General features: G+C 40.6%; 1 protein-coding gene across 4 annotated transcripts in view; it reads left to right on the top strand.

Moving 5' to 3' along the window:
* Positions 1–884: 884 nt before the first annotated feature.
* The window catches only part of NCOA5 (nuclear receptor coactivator 5), a 29,715-nt gene continuing 7,742 nt past the window's right edge, over positions 885–22,857 (top strand). The window contains exons 1-3 of one of the 4 annotated variants that reach the window (XM_036075401.2): positions 885–1,025; positions 12,994–13,060; positions 22,151–22,477. In XM_036075401.2, coding sequence (XP_035931294.1) covers positions 13,023–13,060; positions 22,151–22,477 — 365 coding nt within the window. In that variant the 5' untranslated portion in view covers positions 885–1,025; positions 12,994–13,022. Of the gene's footprint in view, positions 1,026–12,451; positions 12,517–12,993; positions 13,061–22,150; positions 22,478–22,857 lie in introns of those variants that run through there. The other 3 variants (XM_036075403.2, XM_078057253.1, XM_036075402.2) reach the window with 3 other exon arrangements.

Below are 22,857 nucleotides of genomic sequence, written 5' to 3'. Positions count from 1 at the left end.
AACATTCAGTGAGCAAATGAGTGAAGGAATGAGCAAATGAGTGGTTGTCAAAGAAATCTGACTTCCCATAGCATTCCAATTCCACAGCCACCATTTTTTCTTGGCATGCACTATTCACAAGGAGAAAAACTAGACCCCCGCGGGGTCTGAGGCATTTCCTAACTAATAAAAAAGCCTACCTGATTCATATAGCGATAGCTGTGATTAATAAAATGTATTTACAATTATGTGAGCAAATTCCATTCCCTCTGACAAATTATTCTAGAGATTAAATGAACAATACAGCATATTGCATGCTTCATAGTCAACAGTTATATTCTGCAAAATTTATTTTTTACATTAAATAAATATTCCAGAAAGAAGTAACTCAAAAAGAACCTGTGACTATATCACCAGAAGCGTTTTGCCCCTTGTCAGCGAAACTAATAGGGTACACAGCCTATTTAAATGTAAATTTAAATAAAGCGTTTTTTCTACCTCTCTGCTCTCTTTGTTCCTTGGGATCCGGAGGTTACAGGAATATATATACTATTCTCCAACACACATCCAAAGGTGTTTTGTTTTCTGTTGCGTTTTATGAAAAACTAAATCGAAGTATTTTAGGATTTAAATTATCTATTTCCACAGTTAGAATGGAAGGAAGGCGCTCCGAAAATCAGAAGAAAGGCGAAGCCTTTGGGGTCGGGGGACCAAGCCTGGCCCCATCCTTAGCCTTGGATGCCGTTACTAGGCAACCCCTAGCGTTCTCAACGGCCGCCGGGAAGCCACTTCCCCGCCCTCATTGCTAAGGAGATGGACGCCCAACACAGCCCTGCCGTAAACCCACGCGCTCTTACGACATTGCCGCGCCTGCCGCTGCGTGCGCGCCCTCTGCCCCCACTCTCCGCCCCAGCCGCCATTGCCTCGTGCCCGCGCCGGTCGGTTGGTGGCGCCTTTGTCCTACGGCGGGCAGGTGGGCTGAGGTGGAGGCGGCAGGGGCGGGCCTGAGGCGAAGGAGAGGCCGGGAGCCCGCCGCGCTGGTAGCGGTGAGTGCCGGGAAGCGGTGGCCGTCCGCCGAGGGTGGGGCTCACGGCAGGCGGTTGAGGGGGCTCGGGCCGGATGGGGAGGCTGAGGCGGGAGGGCCCGCTCGACGCGCGGCCGCGGTGGCGGCCTCGGCTCCTCTCCGGGTGCGCGCGGAGCTGCGCATGCCCGGTGCGGGGCGCGGCCTCTGGCTCCCGTCAAGCCCAGGCCCGGCCAGCCGTGGTGGGCTCGGGTCCGGGCGGCGCCGCAGCGCGGCCGCTTGTCTGTGCGCGAACCGCCGACAGTAGTCCTCTAAGCTTGTCTGTAGGGTAGGCTTGCACACCCCGCGTCCCTCTCTCGAAATGGTGAAGTCGCTCGCCTGCGGGCCCTCAGCAAGTCGGTGGCGCAGGTGGGATTCGAACTCGGACCGAGGCGGCTCGCCTCTCCGGGCGTTCTACCGGGCGCGCAGCGCCGTGCGGCGAACCGAACGCTGGCCCCCGTCGCCGCCGCCTCTCGGCCCCTTGACAGCATCTTCAAGGCGTCTGTCTCCTTGTCGCGTGATACCCCCACTCATTTTATAACGCGGACCCCGGGCCCCAAGGATGGGGAAGAAACTGTGCCCGAGGTTACCGCGGAAACTAGCGACAGAGCCAGCGCCCCAACCTGCTGGCTCTTCTGTCTCCTGGACCCAGGGCACTCTCCGCTCCCGAGGACCCGCCGGGGCCTTTTTTTAGGACGGCGTTTCCCAAATTTCAGTCTCTCGCGTTGCACCTTTCTGTCCGTGTACCTTCTGTACTGTTATTTATTTACCAAATGTTAATATTTTTCTTTAAACTGACTCCTTTTTTTTCTCCTTCTTAAATACATTTGTTTAAGGTGGAAACGTAAATCGCAAAATGGAAAGCCAGTTATTTTTCTAATGCTCATAAAAAATAAATACCTATCTATTAAAATAAACAGTGCGTCCTTGTTCCTCCTCAAGTTATTCTGCGTTCCACGCTTTGGGAAACGCTGCCCTAGGAGTATGGGGTTAATTGTCGTCCTGGCTTTCGCTCTGCACAGAATTTTCCCCTGAGGCGTAGCGGATTCCATGAAATGCCCCAGGATCTTCGGGGATGATGATATTATAAGGGCTTTTTCGTTGTAAACTGTTCTCATTATTGACTTGCAAGCGATAGTCCCAGGGAACTGCAGGAACTGTCAGCTCAAGTGCACCCGGTGTGCCCCTTCAGTTTTCTTGTAGCACTGTGGCATGGTAACCACCTGACAATTTCTGCATACGAAGATGGAGCAGTTTTGGTTTTTGACAACTCTAGATTTAATGTTTTCTGTATGAGCCAGTCTGGGTGTGAAAAGTAACTTTCATGTTGCCTTTTTCCAACCAGTAAACCCCAAGCTTTTGCATTATGGGTATTGGAGATCACTTGGCTATTTAACATCTGTTTCTTCCTATATTCTTGTTTCTTTGCCTTTCTTTTAGCTCATCTGTCACCCTCCAGGTACTCTTTGAAACCTCTGACATGATCTTTTAACCTAAAACATAGAAACTGTAGTTTTCCTTGTAGAATGTGCTGGAGAAATCGTATTTCAAGGCCCAGTGGAAGGAATTTTTCTAGGTGCATGTTGTTCCATGTCACATGCTGGTGAATACTGCACATTTAAAGAAGGCATTAGGAGCTCCTGTCTCCTTGCTAGATCAGATGCTGCCAATTGATGAATTGTTGAATAAAGCTAATTAGGTCTTTTCAAAGAAAGGGAGGCACTGAGAGATTAACTTATTTATGTAAACAGTCTGTTCTGTTTGTAGTCCGTTCATAACTCTTTTTGTGTGTGAGAGAGCAGATTTACTTTAATTCATTGAAAGGAAACTCAGGAAAGTGCTCAGGCCATTCAGTTGTTGCTTCGTCAAAGGCTCTTTAAAAAAAAAAAAAATCCACATTCCTTGGGGTTACTTTGGTAAGAGCAAAATGTAGAACTTACATAAGGCTAAGGTGTAAGGTGGTCTTCTTCACATTTCTCAGCATCAGTGCTGTTTAGAGAAGAAATGAGAATTTTCTACTCAGGTCCATTTCAGAACTTCAGCAAATGGAGCTTCAGTCTACCAGTGCTCAAAAGCTAAGTCATTTGGAGAGGTTTTAGAAGTGTGATAAAAAAAGAGTGCCTCATGGTTTGAAACTTCATTCTTGGTAACCGTTGCAAGCATTCCATCCCTGTGGCCTGCAGATGGCAGTGCCTTTGTATGGCTTGTTACTACTGTGAGAAGTATTGGAATTCAGTTGTGCTTTTTAGAATGAGAAACCTGTGGAGGAAATGTATTTAATATTCCCTTCAACTATCATTGTTTTTTTGTTTTTGACTCCCCACATAAAGAATGAAATGTCTGTTCTTAAACTCACTATCACTCTTAATGGTAATGATAACATACAACCATCGGTGCGTATGATTTACAAAGCAGGTTTTAAAGTACCAACTCATTTGCTCCTGCCAATCATCTTGTGAGATAAGTATGCTGATATTATTAAATATTTTTTGCTTATGAGAAAATAATGGCACAGAGAAGTTAGATTTTTTTTGCCCAAATCACATACTTAGTAGAACATATTCAAGATACTATTGAAGATAAAAGATTTTGTGGTCAAGCAAAATTGGGAAATAATGAGGTAAAGAGGTGTCCATATTCCAGAATTTTAATATGCTGAACATATGCACTGTAGATGTTCAAGAGAGGAAGGTATCATTGGTACCTTTCTCTTGCTATCCTCCTATATACATGTTTATTTTCCCAAACTGACTATTCTTTCTGCCACACTCTGTTTCATCTCTGTACCTTGTGGTTTACTAATGATTACCATGTGTCTTGAGACAAGTGCTTTTAAAGCTCAGTCAGCTTTTTTTTGTGCCAAAAGATTTGTCCTGTGAACAGCATACACATTTGTCTAGACTATTTGGCTTAAGCAGAGTTAAACTATCAAGAAGTTAGAAGGGCAGTGACCAACAGAAAATTACCCTTTATGCTACTTTCATTAATGAGAAGTGTTAATGAAAGGATCAGGGTAAGGCCACTGTCTGAAGCAGCAGCACATTAGAGAAATATGAAGTATACTGACAGCTAAATACATAATACCAGCATGCCTGCTGCTTTTTAAATGGTGGTTTTATTACCACCAGATATGAATATTTATAGGGATGGTCATTTTCATTCTTTATCCTATCACTAAAAAAAAAACGAGATAATAGGTCAACTGGACCAGTTACTTTTTTTTTAATTTAAATTCAATTAATTAACATATAGTGTATTATTAATTTCAGAGGTAGAGTTCAGTGATTCATCAGTTGTACAGAACACCCAGTGCTCATTATCAATTACTTTTATGTTAAGAAAATAATTCCCCTCAAAGAATCAGAACTTTTGCAGACCATAAGACTCTTTTCCCTTTATTTCCTGTTCAAAACAGTATTTTTGTTGACCTATATAAAGACCAACAACTTTAGGGAAGCATCAGGGCAACTTAAGTTGCATTGGAGGACATTTATAAAGCAGAATGTCTTATAACTTTAGCTCTATAAAATATCTTGAGTGATCCCCTGGTTTGGATCTAGAATGATTGAATTACTGAAGATTAGGTTGATCCTGCAGTTAGTGAGCAAGCTTTGGAGAACTTTGAATTATGAATAATTTGACTTTAAGTGAGTATACTTAATTATGCAATTGGAGATTGAGATAGTAATAACATATATTTACCATCAGAGATGATACAAGAAATTTATTTTTAAATGTCTCTTCAGAAATTATTCTTGATACCCAAAAGACAAAAAAATAGGAAAAATATGATTTCGTTCAGTGCAAAAACTTAAGATTATGAACTGAGCCTTTCTTTGGAAAACTTATTTCAGGACAGCATCAGTCACTAGAACAGCTTGTTGAAAGTACAAATCTGTATACTGCTCCCCAACTCCCCAGCTGACCAGTCTCTGGAAGTGGGGGCTGGGGAATCTGCCTTTCAGAAGCAACCCCTGCAGTTTTTATGTACATTAAAGTTTTGAGAACCCCCTGATTTAGGCTTTAGAAAATGAGTTTTCACTGGAAATAGAAGATTGAAGCAGATTCTAGTACTAATCTATTCATATCCCAGATTACTAATAGGAATTGGCAACTCTGGTCTATGGTTGGGTATACATTTTAAGCAAAACTGTAATTTAACTATAAAATGTTCTTTGGCTTCGTAGTTTGAACTAGAGGTAATAGCAATAGTTAGAGTATCTGTAGAGTTTTCAATATTGTAATTCCTTCCACTCACATCAGTAGGATGCTTTTACCTTCTTGAGAACAAAGAAAGCAGACCTACCAAGATTCCTTGGTCTGCTTATTAAATTTAGATTTCCTCCACCTTGCTTTTAGTGGTGTGGATGTGAAATCATATGTGTGACCATTTTTCTCTTCTTGCAAAGAGATGCATTTAGATACGAAAACCAAATGCCTCAGAAGAAGCAGGAATTTTAGCCCCTGCCAGCAAAACAATATCGACAAGTCTAGTTGGCAGAATTTAGAGAGAACTTTAGTTGGCAGATTGCCATTTATTAACCAAAGAAGTGGATAATATGCTATCAAAAAGTGGCAACTCAGTGGTTATTATTTTTCTTGCTATTTTATAAGTAGGTAATTGGGAAAAGAAGCTTAGATTTTCAGGATACTTTTTAAATGATCAAATAAAATTGAAAAGAAGTTGTTGGTGCACACTCCTCCTTGGGGGCGGGGGCACTGACCTATAATTGGATATTATTATTAACTGTAGTACAATGGAAACTTGGGTTGATGATTCCATTTTCTTTGGAGGTAGCTATGTGATTATGTTTTCTATACTGTTTTCAAGGGTTATACTTTGACAGATTTTAGCCATTATCGTGACGTTTTCTTTGTAACATGATGTTTATTGGTTATTGCTCCTTGAATAGAAGAGTTTAGAGAAGTTTCTAAATGGAGGATCTAAATATATGTTATGCATAAGCTAAAGAGATAAATAGGTAATACAGTTCCCAAATACTTGCCAAGAATCACCTGAGAAGCTTGTTAAAATACAGGTTCCTAGGCTTCATCCAAGTTTGAGATGGGGTCTGAGAATAACGTTTAACCATCTTCCTGGGTGGTGCTGATATATTTTCATTAAAGGAACGCGACGTGAAGAATGAAAATATGTGTATATATATAAATGAGGAGAGGGGACATGGGAAACTGTTTAATGGGTATAAAGAGTTTTTAATTTTGCAAGATGAAAAAGTTCTGAAGATCTGTTGTACAACATATGAATATACTCAAATGTACTAAACTGTACACTTAAAAATAGTTCATATGAGGGACACCTGGCTGGTTCAGTTGGTAAAGTATGCTACTCTTGATCTCTGTCATAAGTTCAAGCCCCACGTTAAGTATAGAGCTTACTCGAAAAAAAATAATAGTTAATATGATAAATTGTATGTTGTGTGTGTGTGTGGGGGGTTTTTTGTTTTTTTTTTTAAATATTAGGAAAAACTAAGGAAGGGTGCTTGGTTGTCTATTTCTTCCAGAATAGTGGGTGAGACTAATATTGTGGGCCATTAATTACTGACTCTGGCCCTAAGTTTATTTTATATTCCTTTACTGAAGGTAAAATCATAACCTTTTAAATACTTTTCTCATTCCTGTTCCCTTCATTGTCAAACCAGTGATCCTTGAAAAACATTACTATAGTTAACATTTTGAATGTCTTAGGTTTAAATACTCCTGCCTCCCTTTTTTGGGTAATACACATACAGGAAGCCTTCATTAATTTAGCTTCACTGAGACTCTATTATGGTAGCTCAGTTTATACAGGCCCTTTTGCCACCAATTTTTTCCTTTTCAGTAGCAAAGTTTTTTGTGACCTCCTTCTAACTCTGGCTTGCATCTGTAATTCCTTTCTCTTTTCTTCTTCCTGTCCCCTATTCCCTACACTAAACTTCTTATAGTATTTCTAATTAAGTTCTTCACGCCATTCCTTCACCTTTTACATGTGCTGGAATGACTTCTCTCTTTCTGGTAAACTACTTATCCTTCAGGACTGTTTCTTTTAGGCCTCCCTGCCTCCTCCATGTCCCTCCTACCCCTTATTCTTTCCAGTCTCCTCTCTGTCTTGTTCCTCCCCCCGCCACACACACATACACAGACCTTCATTATCTCTGCCATAAACCCACTTTAGATTATGATTATCTGTGTATATGTCCCACTCTCCTTTATTAAACAGTGAACTTCTTTAAAGCAGAGACTTTAGCCTTATTATTTCCATATCTCTATGGTGTAGTACAGAGTGTGACACATAGTAGGCCTAGAGGCATCTGATGAGCTGATTATAAACTGTCCTTTCAAGTGTGTTAATTTAGTTCTGGAAGGATCTCTACTTGTACAGTTCAGTTGAAATTTTACCTGTGTTAAATAAATCTGTATTTTACATTTTTTTGTAGCACAGGCTGTTTTACTAGTTTAGATTAGCTCCATCTTTGTGAATCCAAATTAGTGAGTTTTTTCTCTTAGCTGATGTTCTCCTTGAATCAGCATAACCAACACAGGTAGAATATCCATTTCATCAGGCTCAGAGAAATCAAATGACGACTAACCATCCCCCGCCCCCATTAGGACTAGAACTCAGATATGCTGATCAGGCAAGTGCTCTTTCTTTGAAAGAAGGAAAAAGGGCAGGAAATTAAATGTTGATAGAGAATTTTTGTCTGAAGTGTTGAAGTGATTAGAATATTGGTAGCAAAGCCAGAAACACTGTACAGTTGACCCTCGAACAACATGGGTTTGAACTGCGCAAGTCCGCTTAATATACGAATTTTTTTTACAGTACTGTAAATGTGTTTTCTCTTCCTTATGATTTCCGTAATAACATTTTCTTTTCTCTAGCTTATTGTAAGAATACAGTATATAATACATATAACATACAAAAATATTTGTTAATCAACTGTTCATGTTATCAGTAAGGCTTCTGGTCCACAGTAGGCTGTTAAGTTTTTAGGTAGTCAAGTTTTTCAGCTGCGTGGGGACTCCTAACCCCTGCATTGTTCAAGGGTCAAATGTAGTTTGAGGTGATAGAAATTGAAGTGGCAATTGAATAGGCTCTGCTCTGCTGGGTGTCTGGGGCACTTAAACATTGGTGTGACTGGCAAAGACTGGGCCTTTCCCAGGTTCTATCATTTTGATCAGGGAGTCTTAGCAAGCATTCATAATGGAAACCATGTTTTTCCGTTCCCTGTTGGAGCAGTATAGCATAATAGGTAAGCATTTTGGTGTCAGATCTGGATTTGAATCCTAGCTGTCTCTGCCTCCTGACTATTATGTGACCTAAGATAAGTCATTTAATTTCTCTAAATCTCAAATTTCCTCATTCGCAAAATAGAGATCATAATAGTACTTAACTCCAAGAGTTGTAGAAAGGATTGAATGAGATAATGCACATGATGTTCTTAGTACAGGCCCTGGGACAGAGTAAGCATTCTGTAAATATAAATTATCATTGTTTTTCCCATTCCTGTGCCTAGGAATAATAATCTGATACAGTTAAAGATATAATCCTTATTTTAATTAGAGAATGAAAGAGATAATCCAATATGAGGGAATGCATAGTTTTTAAAGTAAGCTTAAAGGATTGATTTAGAAACCATAAGCAGAGCATTCTCTTATCCCTGACTCATCACAGTATAACTCCTTATATATCCCTGATGTTACAGTATACCATCAAGGTCATCTTCATAAATCTAGTTTAAGTGAGAAGTCCAATCCTTTCCCCTCCCAGTTTGGGGAGTTTAATGTGTGATAACCTCTTTCTTGTCAGTATGGTTTTTCAAGTGGCATTATCTTTATCATCACATGTTTTCAATTTAGTAATTACTGATTATTAGTTGGTTTTCAGCTAAGCCTTTGGAGAATTTTATTTCATTTATAATCACATCGAAATTGTATAGGCTTCTACATTCTTTGAACAGCCAACAGTCCAACAGTGGTACTGTCAATAAGTGCAGCGATTCATGCTGCACTTTGTTTAGAATAGTCCTTATGGTTTTCTATTGTGATAGCTTGTGATAATTGATTTTAAGGTGAAAAGAGTTGTTTTTATGATGGTACAATTAAAAAATAGAGCAAAGCAGTTCTTGGTACTATGAATGAAACATGAATTTTTATTTATAGCATTATACAAAGACCATTGTGTGAACCCTGTCTAGCATATTAGTCGAAAATGTACATTAGGCATTGTGTCATTCTTTGAAAGTTCTTTACCCCAATCTTTTGTGACTTAAAACAGTTCTGCCACTTCCTGTGTGACATCATGTTTTCTAGATTATTTTCTGGGTTTTTTTTTTTTCCTCTTATGTAGATCCCTTCAGTTGGTGTTATTTTTCTTGTCTAAAATTCCTTACCTGAAAAGTGCTTTTAACTATTTTCAGAAGACCACTTAGAAGATATTCAGGCCAAGGTACCTTGTAGTGATGGTGATTTTGAATGGCATTCACATTGCTAATATAGCTCACAAAGTATGGATGTACCAACCAAGCTGAGGTGAAAGAGACACTGAGAGACTGAGTCTTTTTTTTTTTTTTTTTAAGATTTTTGTTTATTTATTTGACAGAGAGACAGCAAGAGAGGGAACATAAGCATGAGGCGTGGGAGAGGGAGAAGCGGGCTTCCCACGCAGCAGGAGCAGGGCAGGGAGCCCGACGCGGGTCTCCATCCCAGGACCCTGGGATCATGACCTGAGCCAAAGGCAGATGCTCAAAAACTGAGCCACCCAGGCGCCCCCTGACTTCAGGTCTTAAGGGCATTTGGCCAGGATGAGATAGAGCAGGAGGGGAAAGAAACATCAAAATTGCCACTGTCCTCTTGTTGACTAAATTCTAATTACGGTTCCCTACCTGATGTCCAGAAAGGTGCCCAGGTTGTCTTTCCATCTGTTTTTTCTTTTCCTTTACATTAACGTTGTTTCTATTTCCTTGGCATAGATTATATATCTCTGTAAGGATTTAAGAAGGAAAAAATCTGGTTAACTGATTAATACAAAAGCCCCCTTTACCAGTCCCAATATTTGCATTTTCAAACGAACCTCCAATCTCCCAGTTGATGGGTTATTGAATTATGTGACCCAAAAAAAAAAAAAATTGGGATGGGGCAAGGGTTTTTTTTCCCTTGACTCTTTAGATCTTTATTATACTTTGTGATCAGTTCCCTGAAGTTATTTTACTTTTGGTAGCTTCTCTATTCTTCCTGTATTTCTGAACTCCTAGGTTTTCCAAAAGTTCTGTGTCACCACGTGTTAGAATTTTTTTGTGTATCAGGATTGGTGGTGATGACAGTTTTGTTTTCATAACTCTCACTGAAACCCACCCTCCCCCAACCTTCCTCCAACCTGAGCAGCCCTCTTGGTTGGCAATGAAACTATCAAAAATTTCCAGGTCTCATTTTCTCCATATCTCACCCAAGGTGGAGACATAAGGAACTCTTAAATAGAGGTGAATAAACAAACACTTGGCATTTAAGAAAAAAATTACAGGGGCGCCTGGATGGCTCAGTCGTTTTGCATCTGCCTTCAGCTTGGGTCATGATCCCGGCGTCCTGGGAGTCCTGGGATTGAGCCCCACATCAGGTTCCCTGCTCGGCAGGGAGCCTGCTTCTCCCTCTCCCTCTCCGTCTGCTGCTCCTCCTGCTTGTGTTCCCTCTTTCACTGTCTCTCTCTGTCAAACAAATGAGTAAAATCTTGAAGGAAAAAAAAAAAAAGGAAAAAATTCAAATGGTCTGAGAGTTCTCTTTTTTACAGAAGAAACATAAGCCACACCATCCAAATATAATTGCTTTAGACTATTTAATGAAAATAGATGTTAGGAGGCAAATTATAATCAAAATGGTTTAAAGATAAAATAATCTTGAATTTTAAATAATCTTTCAAATAATTGCAAAAAAATTTCACTAACTTCAAATAAAATATTTACCTTCTTCATTCTAACTGGAACCAGCTTTGCCCCAAAAGTGTTTTAATACATTACTACTTTGGTGTCCCCGGTCCTATATGTAAGTGCTCACAGAAATGGATATAATTAGATAGTGTAATAGTCCTTTTCATATCATATGAGCAAATTATATAACATTAATAGAAACTTGCCAACTAAAGTGGTACCATATGTTCTGTACTCTAACCTAAATGTTCAGGTCAAGTCAATGTTTAGAGAAGTTTTCTTTATTCACAAGACCATTCAATAATATATGGAATCCTGCTGGGAGATATGGTGCTTATTTAAAAGAAATCTTCACACCCCTACCACCCTCAGTGTATTCCAGAGATACTTTGAAAACTACTTAAACAATCAAAGAGATGACATTTCTTTCTGAATCATATTCACCCTGTATTAGAGAGCAGTAGGTCCTTCTAAACCTGAACTGATACTCTTCACAATAACATATAAAAGAACTAGGTATTCCCTATAAGGCTTATCATTATATAATGTGCAGTTCAGATGTTGCTGAACTTTTAGGGTTGTAAGTGAAAGTGCTACTTGCCATACCAAAGCCATGGTCAGATATTACTGGCCAAGTCCTGTATAGACATTATTTTCTGATTTTTTTTTTTAAATAGAGGGATGATAGCATTGTGTCTACTTAATTGAAAATGTGAGAGGCAACTTAGGGTGAAATATGCTTCTCTTACTGTTTAGATTTATGTTACTTTCAGTTTATCAAAAGTCATTCTTCTCCTAGATACAGTAGAAACTCTGACTTAAAATGGAACTGAAGATCATTCTCACTTGAATAAGAACTCAAAAGTTGACAACATATCGGGGTAAAGTCTGTGCCAGACCTCTTCAGTTTTTTGTTATTACTGTGATCTCTCACACCATAGGACTCCGGTTGGAATTTTTTAAATACATAATTACTATTTTAAAGCACTCTAATTATGTGAGTGCTTAATACCATTTAATGTCATTAGATACACTACTAATTGCTTACTATGGAACATGGGAAACGAAACTACACTGCAGCAGGACGCAGTTTCATTTCTTCATTCAACCAAAAACAAAAATTTTTAATACATTTATTAATCTTTAAGTCATGTAAAAATTGTCCTGTGTTATCTTTGGACATAGATTGGTACATTTCTTTAGATATTTCATCAGTTCTTTCTTATACATGGTGTTTTTATTATTCACTTCAATTTTTGCAAAGCAAATTTGTTTTGTTTTTAGCAAGCAGGCTTTAACTGCACAAGTTGGCTTTTCTGTAAGTTTGTATGATTCCACTGTTCTCCCTTACCCAGTTGTAAATGCCATGCTTCTCTAATGAAAACTTCATATGTGGAGTGTTTTACTACCTAACCAAATGCCAATTCTTATTCTTAGGTACTTATCTGTGAGGGTTGTAGTTGCTAACATGTAATGTACTTCGTTTAGGAAAAAAAAATTTCTTCCCTACATCTCATTCTGGAACATTCTGTCCAGTGGAATGCAACACAAGGCACATTAAAAGTAGGTCCTGCTTCATGGCATATTGGAAGTTTTAAGACAACAGAGTCCAGCTGTTTCTTCTTTGTAACATAAAATGGAATTATTTGCCCTTGCTCTTTTTTTTTTTTTTTTAAACTCTGTCTCCTGTCTTTTCTCCCACTATCCTGCCCTCAAAAAAGAATCTTACAGCTGGCACTCCAAGAGTTTAGCAGGCAACCTTTTCTACTTTTGGAGGGGGCAGTTGTTAGGTTTGGGACTTGGCAGAGCATTAAAGCATTGTGTTAGCTAGAAAATGAGGGACATTCCTTATCAAACCATGACAATGTACTGCCGTAACTTAATAAAAATTGCCCAAGTGACAGTGTGTCTGCTGAATGGATTTTCTTACACCATCTGGTTGTCATTGTAGTTTTTTTGTTGTTGCTTTCATTTGAAATGTGCTGATGATTTTGTTTTTATTCCGTAGCATTGAACAGATGGGTTGATTATTCTTTTCAGATATTAATAAGGCAGCGGAAAGAAGAAATATGAATACGGCTCCATCAAGACCCAGCCCCACACGAAGGTAAAGTACCCTGAAGCAGTGAGTTACCTTGGGAGAGTTGGGCTCTGGGGAGTTAAGCCCAACTTCGTACATCAAGGGTCTTTTCTTCCCCCCAACAAATCAGAAACGCTCAAGCAAACAATAAGAACATGAACCTTGTGTGAAGGGCCTTGCTGCTTTTTTTAAACATACATCAGGAGATGCAGAGAAGCTTTGCGTTTTCGGTGACAAACCCAGCAAGTTCAGCTTGCAACATGAGTTGCAGGCGATTGGAAGAGGATAAACCTCTGTCTGTCCCCAGCTCACGTGTCACTGGGAGCCTCCACAGCAGGAGGAGTGCCCCAGGGTCGTTGGTGTGTGCCATGCTGCACTGCAGTGGGCAGCAGAGATTCGACTCTTCATTCCAAATGGCTGCCGGTCCAGATGTTAACCAGGTTTATGGAAAGTGCTGCTTGAGAGATTGCTGCCGTGCCTGTGCTGCAGATCCCCTGTTTGCTCGCATGCTGGGGTTACCATTTGAGGGGAAATAAAAAGGGCGAAAACACTCCAGCTCTCAAAAGTCTCCCTTTTTCTTAGCTTTTCTAGAAATAAAAAGCATTTCCCTAATATATTCTTTCTTCCAGTGTCTACAAAAGAGATAGTCCTGATGTATACCCATGAGATATGCATTAAATTGGCCCCTTCTCTCAAAGAAGAGCCTTATTAATGTTACCATTTACACCAAAGGTGCAGTATCCAAACTAGCCCCCTAACAGTACACAAGTGGATGCAGTGTGTGCACTTTTGTGTGGAACGCAGACAGATATGATCTATTCCATATCTTGTGTCTCTTCATGGCCCAAATGGATACTCAGTATGGATTTTGCTTTTACCTCTAAGTAAAAATACCAGTTTTCCACAATAAACTACATACCGTGGTAGACTACATTTCCTACAGTGAACTGAACACTGCTGAGTACGATGAATCCTGGTCTGTACTGGTAGCTCCGCAGGTCACCTGGGATATACCCAACTAACTTACACATAACATACAGCTGTCCTTTGAGACAAAAACACCTATATTTTGTTCCCCATTTACAGGAAAGAATGGCTGCTGTATGTTTGGTGTATGTTGCCCCCACTTGGATGTGAAGGGTGGGTATTTTCTAAGCTACCAGGAATAGATTATACATGACTGCTCTGCAGAGTTCAAGCAGACTAGCAGCAAGGTGGTGGTTTAATTTGGCAGCTTTGAGAGGTCTGCCGGTGCAAAGGAGTTGAATCTGACACCACAACTACAGCTACGCTACAGCTGCCAGGTGGACGCCCTGGCTGTCCGTTGGTCTCACTGCGGAAGTGAGCGTATACATTGCTATTCTGTCTGTCCTCTCTAACACTGTAAGGAATGCCTGTAGCTTACAGGTAAATACTGTGCTGATTGATTTTGTGGGTATGTGTGAGTATCCTAAAGAACTTAAATGAATCCTGCAGAACTTTAGCAGTTCCACATAATGTCTGCTTCCATTATGCTGCATCAAACCATGCTGTAGATGTTGGGAAGTCCCATCTGTGTTGCTTCTCATTGCCCCAATAAACCTGGAATACAGAGGGCTAAGAGTTTACATCTAATGGTCAGAAATAGGGGGCATCCATTAGAAGCTGTGGTTGCCAAGGGGCTTGAAAAGAGATAGATACAGTGTGTATCCAGTTTCCAAGGAGCAATAATGCATGTGTTTCTGAACTAGGTAGCTTACCAGAAGGAGTATGGAATGGGTAACTGTAAAGACCCTGGCTCCACTAGTAAAATCCCCTCCCCTCTCTTGTCCCCATGATGCTTATAATCTCTGGATAATGTCTGTGTGTTTTTGCAGGCAACTCCCGCCCCAAAAAACAAAAAACAAGGCACATTGAGAATACAGAGTAGTTCCTGTTTGTGCTCTTGATTTATGTCATCCTATTAATGATACTTAGCTAAATGCTTTTAACATTTCCAACTGATTATAGGTATTCAGCAGACATTGGCAATGTTGAGGAAATAACCATCTCCCCTGCTTGGAATCCAATGTAGCTATTGCCAGGACATTAAATTAAAAAGATTAATTTCGGGGCGCCTGGGTGGCTCAGTCGTTAAGCGTCTGCCTTCGGCTCAGGTCATGATCCCAGGGTCCTGGGATCGAGCCCCACATCAGGCTCCCTGCTCCGCGGGAAGCCTGCTTCTCCTTCTCCCACTCCCCCTGCTTGTGTTCCTGCTCTTGCTATCTCTCTCTCTGTCAAATAAGTAAATAAAATCTTTAAAAAAAAAAAAAAGATTAATTTCATCCCAACTTAAAATAACTCTATAATTTCATCTGTAATGGAAGAAATAGCTGTATGCTTTTCTTCTTTTTTCTAATAGTAGATCCCCCTAAAAAAAAAGCATACAAACAACATTGGAGGGGGCTTTTAAAATGTCCTCCCTGCCAGAGACATAAATACAAATATGTCACTTTTATATACCTTTTAAAATATCACCTTCCTCAGGGCACCTGGGTGACTCAGTCAGCTAAGCACTTGCCTTTGGCTCAAGTCATCATCCCAGGGTCCTGGGATCGACCCCTGCGCCGGGCTCCCTGCTCAGCAGGGAGTTTGCTTTTCCCTCTGCCTCTGCCCCTCCACCCCACTGGTGCTCGCTCTATCTCAAATAAATAAAATCTTTTTTTAAAAAATTAAATATCACCTTCCTCAGAAACAATTTCTAAAATGAGGTTGTTTGAGATGTGGATAGGGCAGTAGCTTCCTATTTTTTTTTACAATCAATAGGAGGCACAGTTGGGCTAATTTAATTTCCATCCAGAATCAGTCTTCCCCCTTGGTGCTATGTCCCTAACTGGGTTCCTCAGCATGTTATTTAACATGATGAAGTGTCATACAGTTATGCTTAATAAGGTTCAGGGAAGAAGGATATTCACATTGAGTAGAATGTGTTCTGAGCCCTGTCTAAAACCTGAGCAGAGAGCCCCAGTTTTTTACCTTTAAGAATAAAAATTTAAGGGATGCCTGGGTGGCTCAGTCGGTTAAGCGTCTGCCTTCGGCTCAGGTCATGATCTCAGGGTCCTGGGATCGAGTCCTGCATCGGGCTCCCTGATCAGCAGGGAGCCTGCTTCACCCTCTGTCTGCCCCTCCCCCTGCTTGTGTGCCTTCTCTCTCTCTCTCTGACAAATAAATAAAATCTTTAAAAATAAATAAATAAATAAAAATTTAAAAACTCTTAACGCCAGGCAAATTTGAATATTGTATTCAAAACAGAACACTAACATTTTGATCATCACACTGATCATGTATTGTCTCTTATGGTATACCAATAGGGCAGAAATAAACTGGAATAAGTAGGCAAGATGGATGACTAGTTAGCCTGGAAGAGGCTAATCATTTCTCTAAGGGTGAGCACTGGATATCACTCTTTGGGTACATACTTCCAGTCAGAGCCTTGAAGTAATTCCAGATATACCAGTCTGTTGACAACTGCCAAACTGCCTTCATTTGGCAACCCTAATAAGTTATGTGTCCCCAGCCATAGGATATGCATTGTTCACGGGGGAGAAAAAGTGTATTTGTGGCAGATATTTCCCTTAAGTGGTACTTTTATGTCTTCAGTGCTGCTCCTTTTAATAAAATTGTTTCTAAGCATGCTGGCAAGACCTTTGTAACACCTTGTTTTGCTGGACGTTAACCTTGAGTGTCAAAACACCTAAGTACCTTTGGGAGTTTTCACAGGATTATCACCTCTTCAAATGTCTCTGTAAGCCACAGTTCTGCTGGCATTGCTCTCTGTTCAGTAATGTGCCTCCCTAATGACTCCAGCTGTCAGCGTGTAATTCTGACAATATTGGTCCAGCCAAGCACAGAACTCTACATCAGGGATCCCTGCTCTGGATCAAATTTCGGCCTGAATTCTCATCATTTAACCCTTGGACCACTTCATTGGACTCTTGACTACATTGCTTAGTTACCATGTAAGTTGTCTAGCATTGGTGCTAGGCACTGGCCCTTACCTTCTTCAGAGACCGTGACTCTGGTTGTACCTCAGATGTTCTCAGTTTCTATCTTCGGCTCAACACCCTGGCAGTCCAGGTCTTGGAGCATACCCCTACACAGATGTGGCCTCCAAGTGAGACTCTGTATTTTCTAAACGTTCCTGTCTGACATTAAAAAGAGCAAATAGAACTAATTTGTCTACATCAAAAGTTCTGCAGAGAATTTTTCCTGTGTATTTGTTAAGAATGTTAGGCTTGGTGCCTCTTCGGTGAAAGTCATCGGGGATCGGCTCATCAGAAATATCCTAGCTGTAGACAAGTTTCTTATGTGGCTCTACGGTGCTAATTCCTTTGATAACCACTTGCTCCTTGGGTATGAGACAGCGCTAGCTCTAGGTGGGCCTTGCAAGTTAAGATTCCAGGCTGTGATTACCTCTGCACTAACACTTGAAGAACAGCCATCGGTTCTCAGGAAGTGCCACCTCTACCAACAGAAAAGTCATATCTGTGCTTGAGAAAATCATCATCGTGCTTCCTAGGAAGAAGCATGGACACTTACAAAATTTGGATCTGTGAGGTGTGATACCTCATTGCACCCCATATCCTACCAGCACCTAATGGCAAAATTCTGCACAAGTCTGTTGTCTCTGTTTCTCACGGTAACATGGAGCCATCGTGGTGGGGAATCAACATCACACAGCAGCCAGCCATTTTAGATAATATTTGTGGACAGTATCTGTGACAGAACAGAAGTACCAACAACTACTGAAGATTTTTTTTTCAGGAGCAGGGGAAAAAAAGAAAAGCTGGCCCTCCCAAGGAAAATATTCCAATGAACAGAAAGGAGATGCTGACAAAAAAGGACAGAGGCCTTCCTCCCTGACATTCTGTAAAGCCAAGGCCAAAGAACACCATCCTGGGCTTGAGGTTTCATTCTCTGGAGGAAGAGAAGCTCGAAGTCCATCACAGACTTCCAAGATGATCGTCTGTCAGTTCTTACTCTGTAGGCTCTCAAATGCCTAGTGCTCTGCACACCTCTTTAGTCCCCGGAAGAGAAGCTGTTCTACCAGAAGCACATCACTTACCATCTGAGCTATGGCTTTTCCCTTCACCCACCCTTCTCTTACCTCTCAAATGTTTCTAATGATATGACTATATTTCTCTCAAGGCAAAAAGCATTTGGCTTTTTTCCCCAGCTGAATAGATGAGAAATTTATAACAATTTTAGTAGTGTTTGTCATCTGCCTTCAGTTTGTGGACTCCAGTGCTGAAATTTATTTAACTGGTTCAGTTTAAAAGGTTCAGTTTCTTTTTAGCCTCTGGTGACGTACCTGAGGGTACACTACATTTGGTCTCCAGTAAAACACCTCTGGTGCCATGGGATGAGATTGTGAACCCTGTTACGCTCCAGAAACTTGCTTTTAACCCACTTGTTACCTAAGGTCAAGCATCTCATTCAGAGGCTTCCTCCTTGCGCACTCTGAATTCCTGCACCCTGTACCTCCCTTTTGTTAGCTGGTTCTTGTTTTGAGAAAGATGTTGGGGCCAGCAGCAGGAGCCCTTTTGTTCTGGGGAGATCTTTGTTAGGGTCCTAAATTTACCCTAAAAGGTTTTTTGTTTTTGTCTCTAGAAGAACAGCTTCTGCCATACTGCTCATCTTTTGGAGAAAGGAGAAAAGCTTTGCCCTTTCATATTATTATCTTCTCTGTTCCTACTTCCACTGTTTGTTTGGTTCTTTCCGCCTTGTGAATATCATCTTTTCTACATTTTACCCAGAAGGCAATTGAGGGAATTAGTAGTTTTGTTGCATATGGACTTTAGATTTATTGAGGGAAAGGGAGTGCTTGCCTTCTCACACTGGAAGCATGAACCGAGACTTTGGGATTCTAGGGTTATGGTCAGCCTCCAGGGATGGACTCTGACAGGTAAGTAAGGTATTTCAGTGGATTCAAAAGAATGAGAACAATATGGCATTTTTAATTATCCTAAGGCTGTGAATAATGTGCTGTGACTCGGTGTTCTTAGCCATATCCCTGCCCCTCATTTCCACAACCCGAAGGCTTTGTGTGTGGTCTGTGGTTTATCAGGTTCATGGTATCTCTTATCCCTGATTGCCAAGAACACTTGAAATCTGATTCTACCTCCAATGACTACTTCTAACTGCCCCCCAAGGCAGGATTATCTGCTAATCATTAATCCAAAAATACTTAACAGTTGTCTCTTCCCATAGGATCCTGAGTGTTTTCCCACATTATATATTCTATCAGATGTTACACATGTGAGGAAGATTATATGACATAATAGAAACAAAGTAAGAATCTTGGTTAGTCTGCACTTTAATAGGAAAAATGTTTAGCGCCTCCTCATTTAAACTCCCTGGTCTCCCATGTTTGCTCCCACAAATCAAGAGTACTTGTGAGCTTTAAAATGTATGACAAGGACTTTTCATAGATGCAGAATTGACATTTAAGTTATTTTTGCTGTGCCCATGTGAATGAAGTAAAATTGAGGCTTCTTACCAGGCTTGATGGCATCGTGATGGCTGCCTAATATGTTTAATCACGGTAGGTGACAAAAGTTTAAACAAAACATGACGCCTGCTCATAAGAGGCTTACAGTTGAGTTGAATAATTAGATTCATTAAACATTTACTGAACTGCATGCTGTTGTCCTAGGGATCCAAAGATTTCAGGAGAGCTTACTCTTCAGTAGAGAAGCGATGTAAACAGATAATTACAGAACCGTGTGGTAAGTGCAGTGATAGAAATACATACAACATAAGTCGTGGAGCATCTGCTGCATGCCAGACATTATAAACCTACATAGTGGGTTTATAGTGGAGAGTCAAACTGACAATCCTTGTCCTCATGGACTCACAGTTTAGTAGAGCAGACAGATGTTACACAAGTAAATAGATATGTCAAATTGTGATAAATGACAAAAACAGTGCTATGAGAAAATGTGGCCAGGATTTAAGAGCAGGAAATAAACTTTTAGACTATGAGAATCAGGGGTAAGAGACACATATTATGCTGAGACATAGAGAATGAGTATGGATCTGTTCTTGCTGCTCAAGTAGAGGCATCAGGAAAAACCTTGGCTAGTTACAGCTGAAAGGCCAGTGTGGCAAGATAGTGGTGAACTCCGGAGGGGAGTGGGTAAGGTTGGAGAAGATAGCCAAGACCACGCAGCACCTGACTAACCTTACTGGAGATTTTGGATTGAATTCCGAATACTGTGGGAAACCAGTGAAAGGTTTTTGCATATTTGAAAAATCACTCTAGAATAATATGGAGAAAGATTAGAAAAGAGGCAAGAGCAGAAATGGGGAAGTCTTTCCCCACGGTAGAAGTCTCTTGCTCTGGTTTTAGGGAAAGGTCACTGTGGGTTGGCCTTCAGCAGTACTAATGGAAATAAACATGGACAGAATTGATACTAGTTTCAGAGAAAGAACAGAATTTGGAAATGTGATTGGAAGAGCGGATGGGGCTTTGGAAAAGATGACGTTCAGTTTCCTGGCTTGAGTAACTGAGTAGGTAGGTGTGCCATTTATTGAGATGGAAAGGACTGGGGGAGGAGCATATTTGTTGGGGAAGTTCAAGAGTTCAGGGCAGATTTTATGGAGGTGGTAATCCTTAAAGTAGGTCAAACAAGAAACTGTTGTGAAAAGGTAAATATCAGATAAAGATGAGTAATAGAAATAGTAAGTGCTCTAAGAGTTGAGCAGCAGGAAAGATCAACAGTTATTAGGGAGATTAGACTTCTCTAATCTTGGAAGATTTGGGACATGAACTTTCCTGTGAGGATTGGGTGATACTTGCATTAGTGCAGGAAAAATATTCCAGGTTGAAAAACCATGTGAACAGAAATCCTGAAGCAGATAGGATTGTGTGAGTTAAGTCATAAGAACAGAACGGACGAGGTTGAATCAGGAAATGGGGGAGCAATAACAGTTGGGAAGGGTCCAGATTTGTTAGGGAGGGGTACCTAGAAGTGTGATTGTCAAGCTGCGGTTGGTAACAGGTGGAAATTTGAATGGTTAATCTGATGTTTATGTGTTGAATGAATTGAAATCTGGAAGATTGGTTTTTGGTTTGGTTTGGTTTGGTTTTTTTGTTTTGTTTTGGAAACTTGTTGATATCAAGCAAAAGGGTTTGGATTAAACTTTGAATCCAGTAGGAATGAAAAAGAAAAGTGAACAGGATTCAAGTGACTTAATGGGGAAAGGAAAGGAAGAATTGTTAACTTTCAAGAACTTAAACCTTGGTAACTAGGAAGATGATTTTTGGCAGAAGTGAAAAAGTCGGGAATGGGATTAAGAAGTGGGTTGAATAACAAGTTTAAAGAGTGGGGTGGAATGTCTCATGAAAAATATTGTATGAGAGCAGCCCAAACTTATCTGTGACTTCAAACACTGTTCAAAAAAAAAAAAGGAACCTGGTTCTGCCCTGAACTCAGATTGAGAGAGACCACTACTCAATAACTATGTTGAGAAGACAGAGAAGCTGAGTGTTCTTATACTTTACTGTGTGTGTCATATTGTACTTTTTTCTTTTTTTCCCTTAATTTGATTATCCTGCTCGATATTTTAAGTGAGGTTTTCTGTACTTCAGGAACAACTGCTTGGACCACTGTTACTTTGTATGAGATTGTGCATTTGCTCCTTTTTTTCTTCATGAGTCTTGCCCCTTACTGTGTCCCTCCAACTTTCCCCCCCTTTTAAAATCTCTTTCAAACATGTCTGGTGGGAAAAAAACAGGTTCTAGGGGAAAGATGCTTCCACTTTGAAAACCTGTGGAGATTAAGATGATAGCGTGGCATGTGTAAAGAATACCGAATTACTCCCTGACAAATACTGTGACCCCAGTCAAAATCTTTGGCTTTGGGTCATACATTCTTCTTTTGATGTCCTGATCTTTTGGGATCCTGAAGCCTACTAGTCTTTATTTGCTGACCAGTTGGGTGACTCTCTTTAAAATTTTAGTCATGTTCTCACTGTTTGGCTGCCGTGTTTTAGAGAAAAATGCTTGGAGAGGGTGGGGACCTCCTCCAATAAAGAGCTGAAGGGTTGGCTACCTTCAGTTTCTTTGTCTTAGCTCCTCCTTGCTACCTCCCACAGAGACCCATATGGCTTTGGAGACGGTCGAGACACAAGACGTGATAGATCCCCAATCCGAGGAAGTCCACGGAGAGAGCCCAGGGATGGCAGAAATGGCCGTGATGCCCGTGATAGCAGAGCCATGCGGGACCCCCGAGACTTGCGGGACCACAGAGATAGCAGAGACATTCGGGATCACAGAGACAGCAGAAGTATGCGTGATGCTCGGGACATGAGAGACCTTAGAGACTTTCGTGATCTAAGAGACTCTAGGGATTTTCGAGATCACCGGGACCCCATGTACGACAGATACAGAGATATGAGAGACTCCCGAGAGCCCATGTACAGGTACATATACAGCCATTTGCTTGGATTTTGTTGTTGTTTTTAATAACAGTCTTTTATGGGTATTCTGCTGAACTAATTGAAAGCTCTGTAAGGGCAGTGACTTTATCAGCTTTATATTTCCAATGTCTAGCAAGTGGCAGATGTGCTACTCAATAAATATTTGCTGAATGTGTGAATGTTTGATGAATTATGCTTAGCGAATGAATCTGGATCTCTCCATGTGACCTGTGAAAGGCAGCATTGTGCAAATGGAAAAAAAAAAAAGATGGAGCTCAAATTGTTTTGGCAGTGCAGAAACACAGGGAAAATGTACACGTGGCTAGTAGGTCTGGGGAAAAAACACTCGGCATCATTAGTCAAAAGGGAAATGCAAATCAAAG

This window comes from Halichoerus grypus, chromosome 10 (assembly GCF_964656455.1).
Source record: "Halichoerus grypus chromosome 10, mHalGry1.hap1.1, whole genome shotgun sequence".
Lineage (NCBI taxonomy): Eukaryota > Metazoa > Chordata > Mammalia > Carnivora > Phocidae > Halichoerus > Halichoerus grypus.
Note: the sequence above shows the minus strand (reverse complement) of the source record. Positions and strands in the feature narration are given on the sequence as shown.